Raw genomic sequence first — 18,886 nt, 5'->3', positions numbered from 1 at the left:
CCCCTCTGCCAGTGGCCCTGCGGAGGGGACAGGAGACCCTTGGGACAGGGCACGTCCCTCACCGCCCCGCTGTGCCTGTTACGCGGAAGCGGGGCCTTCCCCGGGGAGCGAGCGGCCGGCCGGGCAGCCCGTGGGGGATGCAGGAGGGTGCGATGGGGTTCGGGGCTGGCCCCCGCTGGGCTCTGCCTTCCCTGGCAGAGCTCGCCGCTCGCTAGCGGTGGCTCTTGGCTTGGCGCTGCCATAAATAATGCTGGCGGGGGGAAAGGCGTCTCCTCGAGAGGTGCTGCGATGGTGGAGGACTCCTGGTTAGGGGGCAAAGCCCGGGGTGGTCTTTGCTGTGGCCCTACCTGGAAGGGGGCTTTGGGAGCAGCAGCTCAGCCCTTCCTGGCAGTGCCGGCTGCTCTGGGCCGAGCGCCGGGATCGCCCCTCTCCCTGCCTGGCGTCAGTAACCCCAACCGGGGGAGCCCTGCGGGGAGCCCAGGCTGGCTGAGGCCGCGGGCACCCCGGGGCCGTGCCCGGCGGCCTGGGACCAAGGCGGGGACGGCGCCCGCGGCTCCGCGGGGAAGCGGCGGCAGGGCCTGGGTGTCCCCGGAGCCGGGACGGGGGGTGCGCGGGGAAGGGCACGGCCCCGGCACCGCCCTTCGGCCCGGCCCGGCCGGGAGCGCTCCCGCCCCGCCCTCCGCGGGCGGCCCCTGGACGGGGCGGCGCCGCCCGAGCCGCGCTGCGGAGCCGGGGCCGGAGCCGGAGCCGGAGCCGGAGCCGGAGCCGGAGCCGGAGCTGGAGCTGGAGCTGGAGCTGGAGCTGGGAGCGGGGCAGCGGCAGCGGCGGAGAGAGGTGCGGGCTGGGCTGGGCAGCGCTCGGGGTGCGGGGGCCCGGGGAGCTGAGCGGCGGGGGCCCGGGGGCCGTGGGGTCGGTGCTGGGGCGGGGGGGACCGGGGGGCTGGGGTCACTGCTGGGGTTGGTGTAACCGGGGCGTGGGCTTACTGGTGCGGTGGGGGGTTACTGGTACTGGTAAGGTGTGGGGTCAGAGCTGGGATCTGGGGAAACTGGGGGCTGGGGTTACTGGTGGGCTGTGGAGTTGCTGGTGGGGTCCGGGGGTACTGGCGTGTGGGGTGACTGGTGGGATGTGGGGTCACTGCTGGGGTGGGGTCTGGGGCATGGGGGGTGGATGCCCCAGCCGGGCTGGGTGGGGTGCAGCAGGACGGGACGGAATGGGATGGCATGGGTGTGCCCAGGACGGGTGCGGGTCCCTGGGCGTGGGGCAGTGGCAGTTCGCTGCCACAGTCGTCCCTCGAGGGCGGCCCTGGGCTGTGGGTCCCGACCTGCGGGTGCTGCCCAGATGGGGTTCTCCTCTGCCCCCCAGCTGGTGACTGACCCGGGCCGGGCTGGGGTGAGAGCCCGCGGGCTGCTGCCCCGTCCAGCCATCCCTCCTCACGTCCCCCCATTCCAGCAGCGACCCTGCGTGCGGCCTTGCTCGCGGTGTGGCCACTCTGTTTTCTTCAGAAAAGGAAAAAAGTTCCCTTTGCTTACTGCTGAGCTCATTTCTAAACATTTGTATTAGGGGGGCTTGCGGGGGAGGAGAAATAATTGTGTAATGTCTTAGGAGCAAGGGAGCATTCCAAAACCATGACTGCGCGGCCCTTTCCAGCATTAACAATTGGGCAGCCAAGTCTTCCCAGCGGCCGCCAACCCCCTAAATCCAGCCTCAGCCTCTCGACACCCCCGTGAAAACGGCAGCGGGATCCCCGGGTTGCCTCACAGGGCGCATCTGTGCGGGGGTGGGCTGGGCGCGGGGACCCGGCTGAGCCCCCCGGGCCGGGCAGCAGCACTGCCACATCCCCAGCGAAGTGTTCAGGTTGTGAAACCGGAGACGGGGAGGTAGCGGCTTTGGCTGTCTGTATTTCACTGAGACCAGTTGCGTTTTATTTTCATTTTTCTGAGTGCTTTTTGGTGTCCAAAGAGTTTCAATTTATGTTCAGCTTCTCCTTCTCAGCTACAAGTGGTGTAGCTAAAGGCTGTGTGGGATTTTATGGACCTTAAATTGGATCCATGTTCCTGACAGCTACAACCTCTCCAGGGAAACGTTTTTTTTGAGTGGAAAATAAGCCAAGTCACTGTCTTCCAACAGGTTATCGGGAGCGTTTAACCAGGCTCACCTCCTAACTTGCTGTTTGCACTGGAGAGGCGTAGAGACATGAAAAGTAAGGAATGTATTAGCAAATATTGATTGGCCCTGGGACAGCGGCAGTCAGGCGTTGCACAAGTACAGGCATCTGCTGAGATTGTGGCATGTTATTTGAAGCTTTCAGCAAGACACTTGTACTGCCGTGAGTCTGGGAAGGCTGTCACTTCCGCGGGAGGTAAAATAAGAACATGGCATGATGTCCTTTGGAAAAGGAGGTAAGGGCAGGCAGCGTTTTCCTGCAAAGCACAAGCACTTGTGGTTCAAGCTTTGTTTAGGCTGTAAAATTCTTCTGTTCCAAGTCCCTTTCTCTGTTTTGCTTGTGGATGTTTTTGTGGGATTTAGCAATGAAAACAAGCCAGCCTGGCCGCTCTGCCTCGGGTCTGGGTCTGGGCAGTGGCCCTTTGCCGCTGCGCTGGAGCGTGCTGGAAACCCAGGCTGCCTGATCACGCTTAAAGAACAGCTCACACCTTCAGAAAAAAACCTGTAAGATCTAAAATTAAGCACTGAGTTTGAGCTCCTTTTTTGATGATTGCTCTTCATTTGGATATAGCAGGTCTAGGTCTTAAGAAAGAGCTTCAGGCAGCTTTCCCGGGGGTATGTACCGACCCTTCCCTCAGCGCCGGGGAGCTTTGGCCGCAGCGGCAGGCGGGATGGGGAGGCGCTGGGCAGCGGGAGCTGGCATTGCTGGTGGGTGTGGGTCGTGCTCTGGGTGTCAGCGGTGGTTGCTGGCGTGAGCGAGCGCTGGAGCCTGGTCTCCTCTGTCCTACACAGAAATGCACAGCTTGGCCTGCCCAGGGGCTACGTGAGCCTGAAATTGCAGATGCCGCTGTGCCAAAACCAGCGCCACTTTGATCATCTTGAAGCTGCGATCTGCCCGGGAGCTTGGCGCCTGAGTTCTGCCCTGGCTGTTGCGTTTCCCTTTGGCATTGCTCTTGGCTTCGAGCCCTTTTTAGAACTTTTTTGTGCTTCTGTGTAAGAGTCCCTCTGATACCCGAGACACTTGCCAGGACACTTGTCCTGTGCTATCTTGGCCGCGATTTAGATGTCTCAGCAAATTAAATTCCCCTTGATGGGCGTACCTGTCAGATTTTAACTTGGAAGTTTACTTTCTTTCTCACTGCACCAGCTGTGCCAGCAAGTCCTACTAGCTAAAACTGTTTCTGCTGCGGAACACCACTGCGGGGTGTTCTGCTGGTAATGCATGCAATGACCCGGTGCCTCTGTCAGTCTGTCCCCAAGCACCCTCAGTCTCCTTCCAACTGCTGCAACTTGGGGGCAGCTGCTGCCTCCACACGCGCTTCGGTGGGTTTCCCCGCTTGCGCTGGTCGGAGCTGTGACCCGCTGGTGGGGCGGGAGGAGAGCTGCTCCCGGGGGGCTCTGGAGGGGGGCGCCCCCCGGCCCCTGGGGCGCTGGCAGTGCTGGCCTGTGGCTGTCCGAAGCGGCTTCTGTTTGCCCGGTGGTGCCTCTCCGGGGCCCTGTCCTGAGGTGCCCTTGCCCGGCGTGCTCGGGCGGTGGCGGCAGCCCTGTGCACACACGCGGCCATGTTTAGAAGTGGAGACAGCTTGTCCTTGGCTGCACTGGTTAGGAAACATTTTCTGTGTTCCCTGCTAGTGTTTCGTGCTCTCTGGATGCTGCGAGCTCCCTTAGGTCTTGTCTGTGTCACAGGTTGCACAGCCTGAACCGAAGGGGTGTGTTTTGGCGTTTTTGAAATCCATTACACGCATCGTGGCTGTTCCAGCTCCTTCCCATGGTCTGTGCCCAGCTCCTTCCCAAACAAGAGTTAAATCAAAACAGTCCAACCGAGCACTTGGATGCTTTTGTTTGTTAAACCATTGAAAAGTTTAGCAGAGCTGGAGATGCAGCAATGCCAGGAAGCTCTCGGTCTGTTCCAAGAGTTGGTTTTCCCTCTCTGGTTGTGTCGCGGTTCCGGGAGGTCCAGGGGGGTGACAGGGCTTCGGGGTGACAGGGCTTCGGGGTGACAGGACTTCGGGGTGACAGGGCTGCGTGCAGCAGGCTGGTTGTTCCCTGAGCCTCCAGTCTGAGGGGAAGGACCAGAGAGCTGCTGGGGCAGAGAAATATTTTCTAATTGTCCGACAGGCAGCCTGTAAGGAGATGCTTGGTGGCAGCTCTGCAAGGCAGGAGCACGAGCCCCACGTCTGTTCTCCCGTCTCTGGCCAAGAAGATCACCGGGGCAATGCCAGGGGCTGTGTGAGCGCTGCGTGGAGGCTCGATCCTCCTCCTTGCTCCGCTCTCCTGTGCTCCTCATGGATGAGGAGGTTTTGTTCAGAGTGGGACGCGTGCTGGGCCCAGGGGCTGTGGGGAGCTGGCCCTGCCGTGCAGGGGTGGCCCTGCGAAAGGGCTGCTCCCAGCACGGCTCCGTCCCCGCCAGCCCAGCCCAGCCCTGCCCAGGCTTCGGGGTTGTGCCTCCGGCCAAGGCTGTGTCACAACCCCAGAACAGAACAGAAATTCAGCTGGTTTTGCTGATAGTGACAGGTCCGGCTGGGGCGGGGCCGTCGGCAGCAGCGCCTGGGAATTTCTGCTTTAGAACAAAACCCCTCTGTTGGCTCAGGCAGCTCGAGTCTCGCCAAGGAGGTTTGTTGAAAGATTTCTGTCCCTAGTGCGATTCCTTCTTCAAAGCATTAACATCTTTCTCTGCCGTTTCCTGAGATCCCGTAGCAGACACTGGATGATGGACGCATCCTGCTGCCAGAGGAATTCCCCATTTCCTGCTCAGCAGGAACTTCACATTTTGAGGCACGAAGCTGGGAGAGGCCAATAACGCAAGGGTTGTCCTGGAGCCCTGGCTGGTTTATGGTGATGGCTTTAGAATAGCTGCTGGGAAAGTAGAGCAGAGCAATTTGGTTCCAGTTTTCAATTTCTCGGCGTGCTGAAGGAGCTGCCTGCTCAGGATTCAGCTGGTGCCGTCAGCGCGGGCACTGCTGGTGGTGGTGGCACAGGCTAAACCTGCGGCCGTCCCCGTGTCCCCGCAGCCTGCCGCAGCAGCGGGCGCAGTGCCGCTCTGTGCGAGGTGCCAGCACAAAGTAGCTGCTCCCTTTCGTTATCTCTGAACGAGCAGGAGGCATCTCCAGTGAGGCACCCAAAGTGCTGCTTGCGCCCAAAAACGGCGGCTGCTGTATGGGCCAGGCTGGGCAGCCTCGCTGTAACTCGGGGTGCTTAACGCTCGGCAGAGTTTAAAATCCGAATTTCCATGTCTGAAGTGGGCGACTGTGTCCTTTTAATCATTTGGCCTGCTGGCAGTTGTAGTAAAGCTATCCTCCTCAAATTGTCTCCACATTTTCCACTCTCTTATCCGCTCGCGATCTGGGAACAGCGCAAGGCTCTTTGCATCGGGCACCCCTGGCCTCGTCCTGCTGAGTGACAGAGCATCCCCTGGCAGAGGAGCTAGTCTCTCCCCGAGCGGAGTGCCACCGGCATCTGGCGTTGGTGTCGTGCCGGCTGGCTCGAGGGCGAGGGCACGGACAGGGGCAGCCCAGCTGGCTGCCGAGGCACACAGTGCTCACGGCCTCCTTGCCCCACTTGCCATTGCACGCCAGCTCTGGATTAGTAATGGGCTATTTCTGGGCCACTCTCGTGAGTAATGGAATGGATTGTGCTGAGATTTTGGGTGGGGACAGTGCCTCTGCCCACTGAGTCACCGCTTGACATCACACTGGGCTCCAGAGCTGCTGGGGCCCGGAGCCGTCCCAGGTCAGGGTGGACGCCGGAGCCTGTGGGAAGGAGCTCTGGGTGCTGCGACTCGGTTCGGAACATCTGCCACCCTCCCCGCCGGGATGGCGTGCAGGCAGGGGAGCCGCGGAGGGGAGCTGGCAGCCACGCGGGGCCGGCTGCAGCACTGCGCTGCGCCGCTCCCGTTGTTTTTGTTTTAGGTGCGATGTCCGGCAGACTGGGCACGGGCAGATCTTGATGTCTGTCTGGGAGCGGGTGTTTGTCTCCCCGGGCATCCGCTGTTCCTTGCGCTGCAGATGTGTCTCTCTCTGCGTTGTGTGGATTAGATAGCGGCACGTCCCACACCACCTTTCTTCCTCCATTCGTCTCTGAGATACAGAGTCGCAAAGCAGCAAATCGCATTTTGCTGTGGGCAAAGGAACTTTCTGTCTAAGTAAATAGGCTTTTTTGCCCATGAGCTCTCCCTTTTTCCATGCTGTGGAGATGATGGCTGGAGAGAGGACGAGCGTTTGGTCAGAAGAAAAGGATGGTTTGCAACAGGGGTGATGTGTTTCTTGTGTCCCCAGGGATACGCTGTCCTGGAGAGCTTTCCCTCCTCAAGTGGGCAGGAGACAGCAGACTCTTCTGGCCCTTTTGTCTGGCTCCAGAATACAAACATCGTGTCTGCTCGGGATGAGCTCCCGTGCATGGGGCTGTGGGTGTCCCTGGCCCAGCTGGGACAGGCGGGAGCAAGACGGCATAAGGAAAGGGGACAGGAGCCATGCTGGGAGTTCCCCTCTGCGCCCAGCCCCCAGTAGTGGGACCCTTTGGTCACTTGAGGTTTTTTCCTCAACTTCAGTGTTGCCCAAATGTGCTCACCCTCTGTACAGACGTGGTGCTCCACTGGGATGTGTGCTTAACGCTGAGGCTTCTGGTCGAGGAGTGCCGGATCCTGCCGCGTCGGCCCTTCGTCCTCGCTCTTCTCGCCTTACAAGTGCCGGCTTACTATTTTTGTTAATGGCTCCACAGCACTCAGCAGCCACAAACCATTCCTGCTTCGGCTTGTGAGCCAAAGTGCTTGTAACCTGCAAAGATCCGGGGCTATAGCAGGGTCTGGCCCGGATCTGGGTGAAACCTTTCTCTCCGCTGCCCCAGCCCCCCCGGTCGGTTGGGCAGTTTAGTTTGTGAGAGGCGGGGTGGTCCCCGAGACTTCCCAGGGGTTTGTGTGACAGCCCTGGGGGTTTCATCCAGGCAGGAGCTTAGTGGTGACCTGCTAAGTATGCAGATGAGAGGAGCTCTCTTCAGGCTGCTTTTGAAATGCAAGTCAGCCACTGAGTCCAATTCCTTAATCCTTCACTTGCAGCTAATTATGACGCAGCCTTACTCGGGCTTTTCTCTTTTCCTCCCTTTTCTGTTGGCGATCGCCCCGGGAGGGGACAGGCGCCAGGCATTCCTCAAGGCTTGGTGTCAGTGCCCTGGTTAAATGCAAAGCTTGCCACGGCCGGGCCTTCCCAGCGTGATCCCAGCGCGATCCGCTCCCAGCGCTTGCAGCTCGGTGCATTAGCAGAGGTGTGCACGTCCTTCCCACACAGTTATTCCCGCTGAACCTCCCCAAGGCTCCAAGCACAACCTGCCCCTGCCAGTCCTGCTGCCCCCGGGCAGAGGGGTTTTGGAGAGGGGCCGGGCTGGCTGGAGGGCCTGGGGTGTCCCTGCCTTCCTGAGCAGTTTTCTGGTCGCCTGTAATTTCCCCCAGCCTGCAGAGCAGCACGCGCCTTTCCAGGGGTTAAACCCTGCACTGCCAGTGTGCGTCTTGCCCAGGATTTCTGCAGGGACAGAGAGCTGGTGATGTGCTGTGGGTGCGGAAGGAGTGGGACCGGCTTTTTGGACTGAAGCATCTGGGAAGCTGGGGATGGGAAAGAGATTTTGGGCCCGAGGTTGGGGCGGGATGTGATCCCACCATGGCTGATTATCTCGTGCCTCACTCAGACGCCACAGCAGGCATTTCGTGGCATCATCCCGGGTGATTCCCAGGCTCAGCTGTAATCTCCTTTTGAAAGTCAAGGATGCGAAGGCATAGTTTTACTTGCAGGACTGCATCCTTTTTTCTTGGGGCAGAAAGCATCCTGCTTTACTGCGGGATTTCAGCTCTGTTTGCTGAGTGATGGCTGGCAGCTTCTCCTGCTGCCAGTGCCAGCGTTGGCTCCTGGCAGTTATGTGGCAAAGGCTCCTTTGTCTAATGGGATGGGACGGGGCCAGCCCGGTGCCGGGTGCCAGGCGCGCAGGTCGTGCTCGCCCGGACCTCTGAGAGCTCGGCTTGTTCCAGCTGCTGATCGGATTATTTGGGAGCCGGTGAGCATGCCCGGGTGAAACCTGGAGTACAGTTTCTGCCCTGAAGAATTTATAATCTAAGATAAAACCAGCGTGTGCGTGCGACTCTGAGGTTGTCAAAAATCCCCTTTGCCTGGGGTGGTGGCATGGTGAGAAGGTCCAGCATGGGAGGGTTTGGATGGCCGAGGCGGGAGCCTCGCTGCCCGGCGGGATGGGTACAGCAGAGCGGTTCATCGTCTTGCACGAGGTCCCTGCATGCAACCACCGGCACTTGCTGGGGCATCGGTGTGACGGTTCTCCTGGCCGCAGCTGTGGTGATGGATGTAAATGGTTCTGGTTGGGCTGGTTCTTGCCGTGCCTGTGAGCTGGTGCCCGTGCAGGCTGTGTGCGGGTGCTGGAGGTGTGCCCGGCGGGAGGCTGGGAGAGCCCGTGTCCTGGCAGTCACTGGCTGCTCACGCTGGGGTGTGCTCGGGTTCCTGTGTCCGGTACCCTCCTGGGCAGTCATGCGAGAGACTTTGGGGTACGGGGGGCCAGGAGGGGCTGGGAGCGTCGGCTGCCCGCGGCTGCTCTGTCCCGCTCACTCACTCTTGTCCCCGCAGCAATGGCGGCCATCAGGAAAAAGCTGGTGATCGTGGGAGACGGTGCCTGTGGAAAGACGTGTCTGCTGATCGTGTTCAGCAAGGACCAGTTCCCCGAGGTCTACGTACCGACTGTGTTCGAGAACTACATTGCCGACATAGAGGTAGACGGGAAGCAGGTGAGGACCGTCTCAGGGTGCTGGAGCTGTTCCTGTCCCCTCACTCCCGTGGTCCTGCGCTGGCCGTGCCACCACCCAGCACTGCAGCGTGGGTTGGTCCGCACAGCTCGGGTGCACCCGCAGCGCTGGGGAAGCCCCACAGCTCCTGTGTTTCTGGGTCACCCTGAACCTGCCCCAGTTTGAGGAAGGCCGTAGCTATAACTGAGGAAGATAAACCTGCTCGCTCCTGGCCTGCCGAGCCGTCTGCGAGCTGCTGAGCCACGTCCCTCTCCCCTCCCAGGTGGAGCTGGCCCTGTGGGACACGGCGGGACAGGAGGACTATGACAGGCTGCGGCCCCTGTCGTACCCGGACACGGACGTTATCCTCATGTGCTTTTCTATCGACAGCCCGGATAGCCTCGGTAGGGACCAGGGAGTGAGGGGGGACCTGGGGCTCCCACAGGACCGGGTGCTGCTGCTAAACCCCTGGGGCCCAGGAAGCCCCCGTGCCGCCCCTCTGGGGGGTGCCAGTCCCTCCCCTCCATCTCCTGGCTTTGCGTGCGCTCCAGGAAAACACTGGGAACTTGCTGACTTGGTGGAGGTGGTGGGAGAGGAGGATGCCACGGGGTGAGCCCTGCCTTCCCGTGGGAACAGCCCGGTGCCAGTTCCTGCAGCTGCAAGGAGGCCAGGGGGAGAGCAGCCCCTCGGCTCAGGGGTTCCACATGCGCTCGTTGCAGAGAACATCCCCGAAAAGTGGACGCCAGAGGTGAAGCATTTCTGCCCCAACGTGCCCATCATCCTGGTGGGGAACAAGAAGGACCTGCGGAACGACGAGCACACGCGGCGGGAGCTGGCGAAGATGAAGCAGGTGGGAGCAGCCCCAGGTCCCGCTGCCTCGGCCAGCGACCCCCCTCTCCCCATGCCGCCTCACTGGGGCTCCCCTTTGCCGTGCCGGATCCCGGCACTAAGGCCTGGATGCCCCACTGTGGTCACTGGGCTTTTGCTGCTCTTTCCTGGCAATGCTCCTGAACCCCCTTTTTAATGCTTTCTAGGAACCAGTGAAGCCAGAGGAGGGGAGGGACATGGCCAACAGGATCAACGCCTTTGGCTACCTCGAGTGCTCGGCCAAGACGAAGGAGGGCGTGCGGGAGGTCTTCGAGATGGCCACCCGCGCAGGCCTGCAGGTCCGGAAGAACAAGAAGCGCAGAGGCTGCCCGCTGCTGTGAGCAGCGCGCCGGGCCAGGAGGCAGCTGCCTGCACTGGCACCCGGCTGCCCCGCGCCGCGTGGGGAGGGAGTGCTGGCAGGCAGCCGAAGCAGGACCGCATGGTGCCAGTATCTGCCCTGAACCCTCTGCACAAGAGCTGCCACCCAAGCCCGTGGGGTGTCCCTGCGTGACCCCAGGGCCGGGAGGGGCCAGTGCCTTCAGTCCCCACTGCTCTCTATGGGCTGGACATTTGCGTAGCTCTGTGTCACCCCATTTTGTACCGATCTCCCTGGTTTCGCCTCTCCCGTGGGGATTGCTGCAGTGTTTGCTCTCCCTCCCCAGCTCCAGGCAGGTGCCGCAGAAGCAGGAGGTGCCGCTGGCTGCTGCCCGCAGCTCGCGTGCGGGGTCTGGTGGGCCCTTGGGTGCTCTGCCCCCTCCCCTCAGCCATGTGGGCAGCACACCAGCATTTTATACAGGCTTGCCCAGGGCAGGTTTCAGCCCCAGTCTGTGTGCAGAGCCAGGTTTGGCCACTGCCAGAAGTGCTCTGCTCCTGGGCTGCGCGCTGGGGCAGCGCCTCTGCCCAGCTCTGCCTGTAATGCCTTCTTCGAGCCTGCCTTGGTCATGGACTTAGCACCAGTAAACTGAACTGCGTAATTGGGAGAATAAATGCAAACTGGTATTTCAGTAATTGTAACTCTGCTTGCGTGGCATCCTTCTGGCTGTCCTTCGTGCCCGTGTTGGTCCGGGTGGCTGCCTGGGGGCCAGGTCCACATGCTGCAGGGTGGGGGGCTTGCTCGGGCCCCAGCCCCTCTTGCTTCAGCCGCTGGTGCAGGATCAGGGCTCGTCATCACATGCTTGGGTAAGACCCTGGGAGCAGCTTACGTGGGAAGGGCCAGGTGGGAGCTCCCCAGCCGTACCCAGTCCCTGCTGCCACAGGCGCTGCGGTCACTGCTGGAGCTCTCCCTCCTCTGTTGCCGTCCTGGGGCAGGTTGAGGCAGGGCTGCAGCAAGCTCGTCCCTGCTCCGGCAGCCCCAGCTGTGGTGGCAGAGCCCAGGACTTTACATCAATACACTTTTTCTCTAAACATTTATTCCAGGGAAACAAAGTGAAGCGTGCCTGTGTGGCCGTGCCAGCTCTCGGGCCAGGCAGGTGTCTGGCAGGGGACGCCAGCCACCCTACGCCTGGCCACGTCCTTGCCTGCTGCCTGCATCCCAGTCACCCACCACGGTGGAACTGAGGTCCCCTGCGCACCCAGTGATGCTCTTCGGAGGCCGGAGTCTCGCTTAAGCCATTCATTGAATGGTGAGACGAGTCACAGAGAATTGGCTTTCCACGGCCATGCCAAAAACTGTTTAAAATGGAGAGTGGTCCCAAGTCCAGCGCCAGCATGGTCCCGCTCTGCGAGGGCAGGTGTCTGCCCTGGGCTGTCCCATGGTCCGTGCCGGGGCTCTTGGCTGGCAGTGAAAGCCAGCAGGACCCCCTTGCCCGGCGGGCTCAGCCCCGTCTCCGCAGGGATGCATGGCACACTGAGCACCCCGGGACCAAGGCAGGGGGAGAGCAGGTGGCTGCTGCAGGCCAGGGACAGGCTGAGGGGTGCTGGAGCTCCACGGGGCTTCTCCTCCTTTCCCAGGTGGGTTTCCTGCAGAGAAACCCCGTGGCAGAGTTGGCCCCTGACTCAGGAGGGGACAGGCAGCCCCAAGTGAGGTCGTGTCCCGAGCCCTGTCACACTCACTGCATGGGGCAGTCGCTACCTGGCTTCCAGGAGAGACCTCCCGGTGCCCCTCGCATGCACGAACCCGTGCCCCGGCTCGGCCCGGCCATGCTGCTGTCCAGGGCACCGGTGCAGCACGGTCAGCTGTGCCGCTCCTCTCCCGGCTCCTGCCAGGGCTCCGCTGGCAGCTCCCAGCCCTGCTCACCTGGTTGCTAGTTGCTGAGGTGCAGCGCCTGGAGGTCGGCGGCGAGGCCATCCTCGGCCGGGCTCTCGTCCTCGTAGGGGTAGCCCGTATAGCCGCCCTCCTCCCTGCAGTACCTGAGGAACCTGCGGGCGCAGAGCAAAGGGCGTGTGGGCAGGAGGTTGCAATGGCCTCGCTGCCTCTGTGGCGCTGGGCACGGCCGGCACTGCCCGCAGGCGGCAGGGAAGGGCAGGCAGGTGCTCGTGAGCATTGTCTGCGGTGGGGGCCAGGCGCAGCCGGGCAAGGCTCACCTCTGCCAGTGGTGGTCCTTGCTGAGCACGGCCGGGTTACCCACCACGATCAGCAGAGCCTTGGCCCTGGTGATGGCCACGTTGAGCCTCTGAAAAGAGAACGAGAGCGAGGGCTTTACCCCGCAGCAGCACCTCTCGGCCCCAGCCCCGCCCGGGTGAAGGCAGCTCTGGTGCAGCACCGAGCACCCAAAGCAGCTCTGCCTGCCTGCGGGGCACCAGAGGGGAGCAGGGGATGCCAAGGGAGATGGGTCTGCTTGGGGCAGCATGGTACCTTGGGGTTCTTGAGGAAGCCCAGCTTGAAGGTCTGGTCGAGCTGGAGGTACTCGCTGCAGCTGCGCACGGTGGAGATGAGGATGACGCGCCGCTCCTGGCCCTGGAACTCCTCCACAGAGCCCACCTGAGGCGGGGACAGCAGGTGAGGGGCCGGGGAGTACCCCTGGGCTGGGGCTGGCGGGGCTCCCTCCGCCCGCGGTGGGGTGGGCTCCTCTCCCCCCCAGCGCCCAGGACCGTACCTTCAGCAGGCTGATGTCTGGCAGTGCCCGCAGGATGGGGTCCAGGGAGGTGATGGCTTTCCGGATCTTTTCCACCTGAGGGGAGGCACATAGCATGGACCAGCCACCACGGAGCTGTCCTCGCGTGCCAGCCCCAGGGCTGCCCATCTGTCCCAGTGCCCCCTGTCCCCTGGGGGGGCCTCTGCCCATCCCCTGCCTGCAGAGCCGTGCCCCTCACCTGCTTCCTGTAGGGAGAGATGATGCCGACCTCCTTGGGTGAGACGCTGGGGCAGCCCCCCTTGCCCCGGCTCTGCAGCAGCTTCTTGAGGTAGTGGACCAGCACCTCGATCTCAGCCGTGTTGAAGAACGAGGGGCTCTTGGCCTCTCTCCGATCTTCCCCACAAACCCCATGGAAGATGATGGGGAAGCCCTGGGGGGGGAGAGCGTTGGGTTCTGCTCCGCCTGTGGCTCAGGGCTCCCCCCCAGGTCCCCTCCCTGCTGCCCCCCTCACTTTTTTGGGAAGCTCCTCCCAGGTGCAATACAGGCTCCGGACATCAAGCTCGTCACTCTCGCAGGCCTTCAGCTCGCTGTCATAGAAGAGCTCGTTGGGGATCCTGAGGATGGCCTCGTGGGACCTGGCAGAGGCAGGACAGTGCCCAGGGTGGGTGTCACACGGCCCCAGCACCCTCCCGGGTACTGTGCATCCGGAACAGCGGGTGCGCTCCCATCTCCTGCACCAGCTGGGAGGCTGAGGGCTGCCGAAGAGATGAGGCTCTGGGGAGCCGGAGCCCAGGGTGCACGCAGAGATCCTGCGCCTAGCCACACTCGGCAGAGCAGCTCCATCCCTGCCTGTGCCCGTCCCCATGCTGGTCCCATCCCCACCTGTAGTTCCAGAGCAGTTTGGTGACGAACTGCGGGTCGTATCCTCCACTCGACTTCTTGTACAGGGGGTTGTGCAGCATCAGCCTCTCCAGCAGCGAGATGCCTGTGCCCAGTGAGATCCCGTGGCTCCCTGCAAGGCTGCTTGGGCCCCGGGCGCCAGCAGTGCTCCCACCCCTCTCCCCACTTACCCAAGCCGTGCTTGATGGCCAGCGGCGACCTCAGGACAGGGCCCAGCTGCTGGGGGTCTCCTGCCAGCACCAGCTGCCCCCCGTTGGGGTTGGTTTCCTGGTCCATGGCAGTCAGGAGCCCTGGGCAGAGGGAGAGCTCAGTGGGGGACAGGGGGGTCCCCAGACTATGGAAAGACACCAGTCCCCCCGACAGCAGCCGGGCGCCACTAACCTGCGATGGCGACCACGCTCTCCGGCTCTACTGCCTGGCCGCACTCGTCGATGAAGACGTGGGAGAAAAACCCTCGGGGGAAGTTGGCTGACACCAGCCTGGGAGAGAGGTGGAGTGAGGCTGCCTCAGCATCCCTGCCCTGGCTGGCAGTTCTTCCTCCCCTCACCCTCGTCCTGCAGATGAGGGGTCCCCCCTGCTGCCCGCCCTCCTCCACACCTCCTCCCCACTGCACCCCAGAGGGGTTGCCCGCACAGCCTGGTTGCAAGGCAGCCCCTGGGTCCACCCGCCATGGGTGGTGGGGACACCCCCAGGTCCTCTGACCTTCCTGCTGTCACCAGCGTGGTGATGAGGATCCGGTAGCGCCCCAGGTGCTCCTTGCTCGGGTACACGTAGCAGCTCTGCTCATTGTCCCAGTTGCAGCAGGGCTGAAACATGGGCATTCGGTAGGATCCTGCTCTCCCCAGGGGCCACCAGCCCGGCTGCGCCACGGGGTGCCAGGACAGAGGGACAGGGACATACCCTGATATCAGCAGGCACCTCCTGGTAGCTCCTGGAGCTCGCCATGAGCCTGTAGATGTACCGGGGGTTGATGTCCTTGATGAGGCGCTGGCACAGCAGGTCTGCGGCACTGTTGGAAGGGGCGCAGGCCAAGATCCGGGCGTCCTTGAAGCACGTCCATACCTAGGTGGGAGGAGGGGGCGACAGCGCTGAGCCCCACGGGTCGGGGTGAGCAGCGATGCCTGGGGCTGGACCTGGGCACCCGCAGCTCACCTGCTTGATGGCTTCTACAAGGGTGACCGTCTTGCCAGTCCCGGGGGGGCCAAAGATGAGGTATGGGGCTGGCCTGGACGTCCCCGTCACAATGTGTGTCACAGCTCTGCACTGCTCCTCGTTCGCCTGCAGCTTGCGGTCGAACCACCTGCAGCGGGAGGGGAGCCGGAGCAGCGGCTGAGCGTGCTGGGTCCCCTCCCGTCCCCTCCCACCCTGCAGGCATGGGGACTCACCGGGGCTGGAACGTGCCTGTGAAGAGGGACTTGTGGCAGGAGCTGGAGGGAAAGAGGAGGCTGGACAAGCCACGCTGCATGGCCAGCGCTGCAGCCCGTTGCTGGACCTGCAGTGGCAGCCGGCTGAAGGTGAAGGTCACGTCGAACCTCAGGTTGTTCACAAACTTCTTCTGCAGCCTGGGAAGGAGCGGTGTGAGCAGGGCACGGGGACGCTCCCCCACATCCTCCCCGGCCCTTCCCAGCCCACTCCCGGCCTTCGGTGCATCCGAGTGGGGCTGCCGGGACCCGGCCAGCCCGGCCAGGGGTGGACACCACTCACTTGGAGGAGAAGCCCAGCCTGACCTTCTCCAGCTCCACGCTGTGCACGTAGCCCTTGTACTGGATGAGCGGGGAGCGATCCCGCTCACTGCTCAGATGGGCAAAGAGGTGGTCCCCCTTCAGCACGGATGGGCGGTTCTCGGCCACGCCGGGCACCTGTGCCGAATGGCCGGTGTGATGCTGGGCACCCTGGGAGCCCCGGCACCCCTCCTGCCCCCCCGGCTCCTCCTACGCACTTCGAGGACTAGGAGCGCCCTATCCTGCACCATGGGCACGTCCTGCATGTCGTAGCGCCGGATGTCCACCTCCATCTGGATCTCCTCCAGGTGCAGCAGCAGCTGGAACTTCTGCTGGTAGTTCCCAGCCTGCAGGGGGGCCTCCAGCAGTGACCTGCGGGCAGCAGGGACGTCACCGTGCCCCGGGGACACCTCGGCCAAGGGGAAGTGGGTGGGAGGTGCGGGGCCGGGCGGTGTTGCCCCCACCCCTCAGCACTCACTGCATGGCAGCCCAGCTGGAGCTGGCGCTGGTGTTGGGTCCAAGCAGGATCGTGTCCTTGAGGCTCTTCGGGTACTGGTAGGTGCCCAGAGGGATTTCCCTCTCCAGTTCGTTTTTCAGGGAGCTGGGCAGAGGGGACAGTGGTGCTGCAGGGATTGCAGGGCTGGTCCCCCCAGGCTGCAACCACCCGGGGCCCTGGCAAGCAGGGTGTCCCCAACCCTGCTGTCACCAGCCATCGCACAGGGATAAAGCACTGTCCCGGGGTGCTGGACAGCCAGGACCCGAGAAGCTGAGCCTTGTCCCAGGCGGAGAACGGGCTGAGGCCCCCTCCGCGCAGGATGGCAGCAGGTGACCCTGCCACGTACCTGTCAGGGGGGATGCCGTCCTCGGTGATGACAGTGATGGGGCGCTGGAGGCTGGCCTGGTAAGGCTGGAAAGGTGCTGAGGGCCCCAGGTCCTTGGCCAGCTGGCTCTCAGCGACGGCAGCGACATAGCGCCCGATGCTGAAGGACTCGTCTGGCTCCTTGGTGAACTCAAAGACCACCACGGCGTGGAAGTACCCATTGCAGGTGGTCAGGCACCGCGCCTGGATGGGGTATGTGCCATCTGCAAGGCAAAGAGATGAGAGCTGGGTCCTGCATCTCCTCCAGCGGGGCAGGACACGGGGCAGGGGACGGGGCCCTACCTGGGTGCAGCAGCAGGGACTGGCCCTGTGTCGCCCCTTGCTCATCCGTGAAGGAGAGCTCCCGTGACGGCTGGCGCAGCTCGCACCGCTGCAGCGTCACGGCCTCCGCCCCGCGGTTCTGCACCAGGATGGTGACCGTCCGGGGCTCGCCAGGCACCACCGGGAAGCGGATGTACCCGTTGCCCTGGTCGTGCTCCGAGACGATCTCCACCCCATGCTTCCTGCAGATGAACTCAGCCCTGTGGGAAAGGAGGGTCAGGCTTTCCCAGCCAGGGCTGGGGTCCCCAGGGCCGTGCCGGGGCAGGTATGGGCAGGGTGCTGTTGGTCATACCACTTCTTGGCACGGCTCGGGGGCACTTGCAGACCGGAGCTGGGCTGCTGGCCTGAGGCAGACACGGATGCCAACGCCTCCGTGTTCGTTCTGGGTCTCCGGTACTGGTCTGCCACCACCACCCGCCTCTTCTCCTGTGAGGAGCAGCCACCGTCAGTGTGGCCCTGGGGTTCTGCTGGAGGCCGGGGGCTCCCGCGGAGCCAGTCCCGGTGGGTGCGGGAGCCACTGCGCTGCCCCAGCCCCAGGCCTCCCTCACCTTCTTGAAGTGCACTGACTCCCTGCGCACTTGGGCCCGGTGGGTCACCCTCAGCGCGTACAAGATGCAGGAGAAGTTGGGCATTTTTGTATCAGTCCTGCACAGACAAGAGAGAGAGATTTCTATGTGGGATGGAGCACGGCTGCGCTGCCAGGGGCACAGGCAGCTGAGAGGAGCTGAGTGGGAAGGGAGGGTGAAGCGGGGCACTGAGGCTGGGGTGAGGGGCCCTCAGCAACTCCCCTCTGCACCGGGAGAGGGAGAAGAACAGGGGCTTTTCACTGGCCCCATGCAAATCGTACATCCCTGCAGGATGCTCCAGCAACTCCATGCTGTGGCATGGCTGTTACAGCTGTGCCATGGCTGTTCTAGCTGTGCCAGAGCATTGCTGTCTGGCCGTGCAGTCCCTGTCCCTGCCAGCACGCAGGCAGCAGTGGGGCTGGGACGTGTCCCTGTCCCCAGATCCTTCAGGGGCTGAGCCAGTGCAGATGGGGGCTCCGTCAAGGCACAGCCACAGCGATGCCTCCCCAGGCACCTCCTCCTGCATGCCAGGGCACGTCCCGCAGCCTGCAGTGGGCTGAACCCCAGCTTTGCCAATGATTAACAGCAGTGATATTGCACAGGGGCCAGCGTGACCGGTTTCAGGGGAGTGAAGTGGGGAGCATGGCAGGCAGTGGGTGCCTGAGGCCGCGCCCAGGCAACTGCCGGGGCGTCCCTGCAGCTGGGGAACATCCCAGCAGGGCTGTGGCAAGATGGAGGGGCTTGGGGGCACACAGGGCTGGTGTCCAGAGAGGCAGCTCTGCCGCTCACTACACCCACAGCCCAGTGGGACGTAGGCTGTCCCAGCAATGCTGCTCCGTGTTCTCGGTGCCTGGAGAGAACAGAGCCCCTGCATTTCAATTTAAGTGGTCCAGGTGTCTCCAAGCTGCTTGGAAAGCACACACTCCTCCATCCCACCCCGGCAGGTGATGAAGGAGAGCCCCTGAACACCCCACCAGCTCCGCAGTGCTACCCTCGCACCCAGCTCCTGGCCAGAGCTGGCTTGACACCCCAGGTGAAGCCCCAGCGATATTGGCTGGGGACCAGCGATGCTGGCCAGGGGAGCGGGCGATGCTGGCCAGGGAATGGCAATGCTGGCCAGGGGAGTGGGCGATGCTGGCCAGGGAATGGCAATGCTGGCCAGGGAATGGCAATGCTGGCCAGGGGAGCAGGCGATGCTGGCCAGGGAATGGCAATGCTGGCCAGGGGAGTGGGCGATGCTGGCCAGGGAATGGCGATGCTGGCCAGGGGAGCGGGCGATGCTGCCCGGGGGGACTGTCCCGGGCGATGCTGCCCGGGCCCGGCCGCGGGCTCTCACCTGCCCCGAAACTCCTGGCTGTAGATGCTCCGCAGCGCGTCCCGCCGGCTCTCCTGCTCCCGGCCCGTGTCCCGCAGGAACTGCACGAACTGATCCCCCCACCGCCTGGCCTCCGCCACGCTGAACCGCGGCATGGCTGAGCCGAGCCCTGCCGAGCCGAGCTGTGCCGAGGTGCGCCGGGCCGTGCCCTGCCGTGCCGGGCTGGGCTGGGCCGGGCCGGGGCTGGCCCCGCACGGAGAAACGAAAGCGAAAGGGGCCGTACGCCCCGCGGGCCCGCCCGCCCGGGGCCGGGGGGGCGGCTCCTGCCCGGCGCCTCTGGGCCCGCAGCCCCGCGCCCCGCAGCATCGCC

At 63.3% G+C, this 18,886-nt stretch overlaps 2 protein-coding genes across 4 annotated transcripts; one reads left to right on the top strand and one right to left on the bottom strand.

Moving 5' to 3' along the window:
- Window positions 1-801: 801 nt before the first annotated feature.
- Window positions 802-10,807, top strand: RHOC (ras homolog family member C). 3 transcript variants are annotated; one of them, XM_059831253.1, is made up of 5 exons: window positions 802-834; window positions 8,778-8,935; window positions 9,216-9,336; window positions 9,652-9,782; window positions 9,967-10,807. In XM_059831253.1, exons 2-5 carry the CDS (start codon window positions 8,780-8,782, stop codon window positions 10,138-10,140), a joined length of 582 nt encoding a protein of 193 aa, XP_059687236.1. In that variant the 5' UTR covers window positions 802-834; window positions 8,778-8,779; the 3' UTR covers window positions 10,141-10,807. The 3 variants fall into 3 exon arrangements, with proteins under 3 accessions (XP_059687236.1, XP_059687237.1, XP_059687235.1); XM_059831254.1 differs by lacking the exon at window positions 802-834 and adding an exon at window positions 2,194-2,200; XM_059831252.1 differs by lacking the exon at window positions 802-834 and adding an exon at window positions 2,378-2,399.
- Window positions 10,808-11,711: 904 nt separating this feature from the next.
- On the bottom strand, window positions 11,712-18,671 carry MOV10 (Mov10 RNA helicase). Its single transcript, XM_059831244.1, has 22 exons — window positions 18,538-18,671; window positions 17,184-17,280; window positions 16,928-17,061; window positions 16,597-16,835; window positions 16,277-16,517; window positions 15,913-16,035; window positions 15,653-15,806; window positions 15,418-15,572; window positions 15,099-15,275; window positions 14,866-15,013; window positions 14,614-14,775; window positions 14,416-14,519; window positions 14,095-14,192; window positions 13,884-14,003; window positions 13,696-13,798; window positions 13,325-13,448; window positions 13,052-13,243; window positions 12,835-12,909; window positions 12,594-12,719; window positions 12,323-12,411; window positions 12,036-12,157; window positions 11,712-11,758 (listed from the first exon to the last, which is right to left on the bottom strand). Exons 1-21 carry the CDS (start codon window positions 18,669-18,671, stop codon window positions 12,043-12,045), a joined length of 2,910 nt encoding a protein of 969 aa, XP_059687227.1. The 3' UTR covers window positions 11,712-11,758; window positions 12,036-12,042.
- Window positions 18,672-18,886: the final 215 nt, after the last annotated feature.

This window comes from Gavia stellata, chromosome 30 (genome assembly GCF_030936135.1).
Source record: "Gavia stellata isolate bGavSte3 chromosome 30, bGavSte3.hap2, whole genome shotgun sequence".
Classification (NCBI taxonomy): Eukaryota; Metazoa; Chordata; class Aves; order Gaviiformes; family Gaviidae; genus Gavia; species Gavia stellata.
This window is presented reverse-complemented; position numbering and strand designations above follow the sequence as displayed.

Coding starts and splice junctions, on each gene's coding strand:
- RHOC (XM_059831252.1), top strand. CDS start 2,378: ATGATGTCCTTTGGAAAAGGAG. Junction 9,337..9,651: donor CGACAGCCCGGATAGCCTCG/GTAGGGACCAGG, acceptor CGCTCGTTGCAG/AGAACATCCCCGAAAAGTGG. Junction 9,783..9,966: donor AGCTGGCGAAGATGAAGCAG/GTGGGAGCAGCC, acceptor AATGCTTTCTAG/GAACCAGTGAAGCCAGAGGA.
- MOV10 (XM_059831244.1), bottom strand. CDS start 18,671: ATGCCGCGGTTCAGCGTGGCGGAGGCCAGGCGGTGGGGGGATCAGTTC. Junction 16,836..16,927: donor CCGAGCCGTGCCAAGAAGTG/GTATGACCAACA, acceptor CCTTTCCCACAG/GGCTGAGTTCATCTGCAGGA. Junction 16,518..16,596: donor GTCCCTGCTGCTGCACCCAG/GTAGGGCCCCGT, acceptor TTTGCCTTGCAG/ATGGCACATACCCCATCCAG.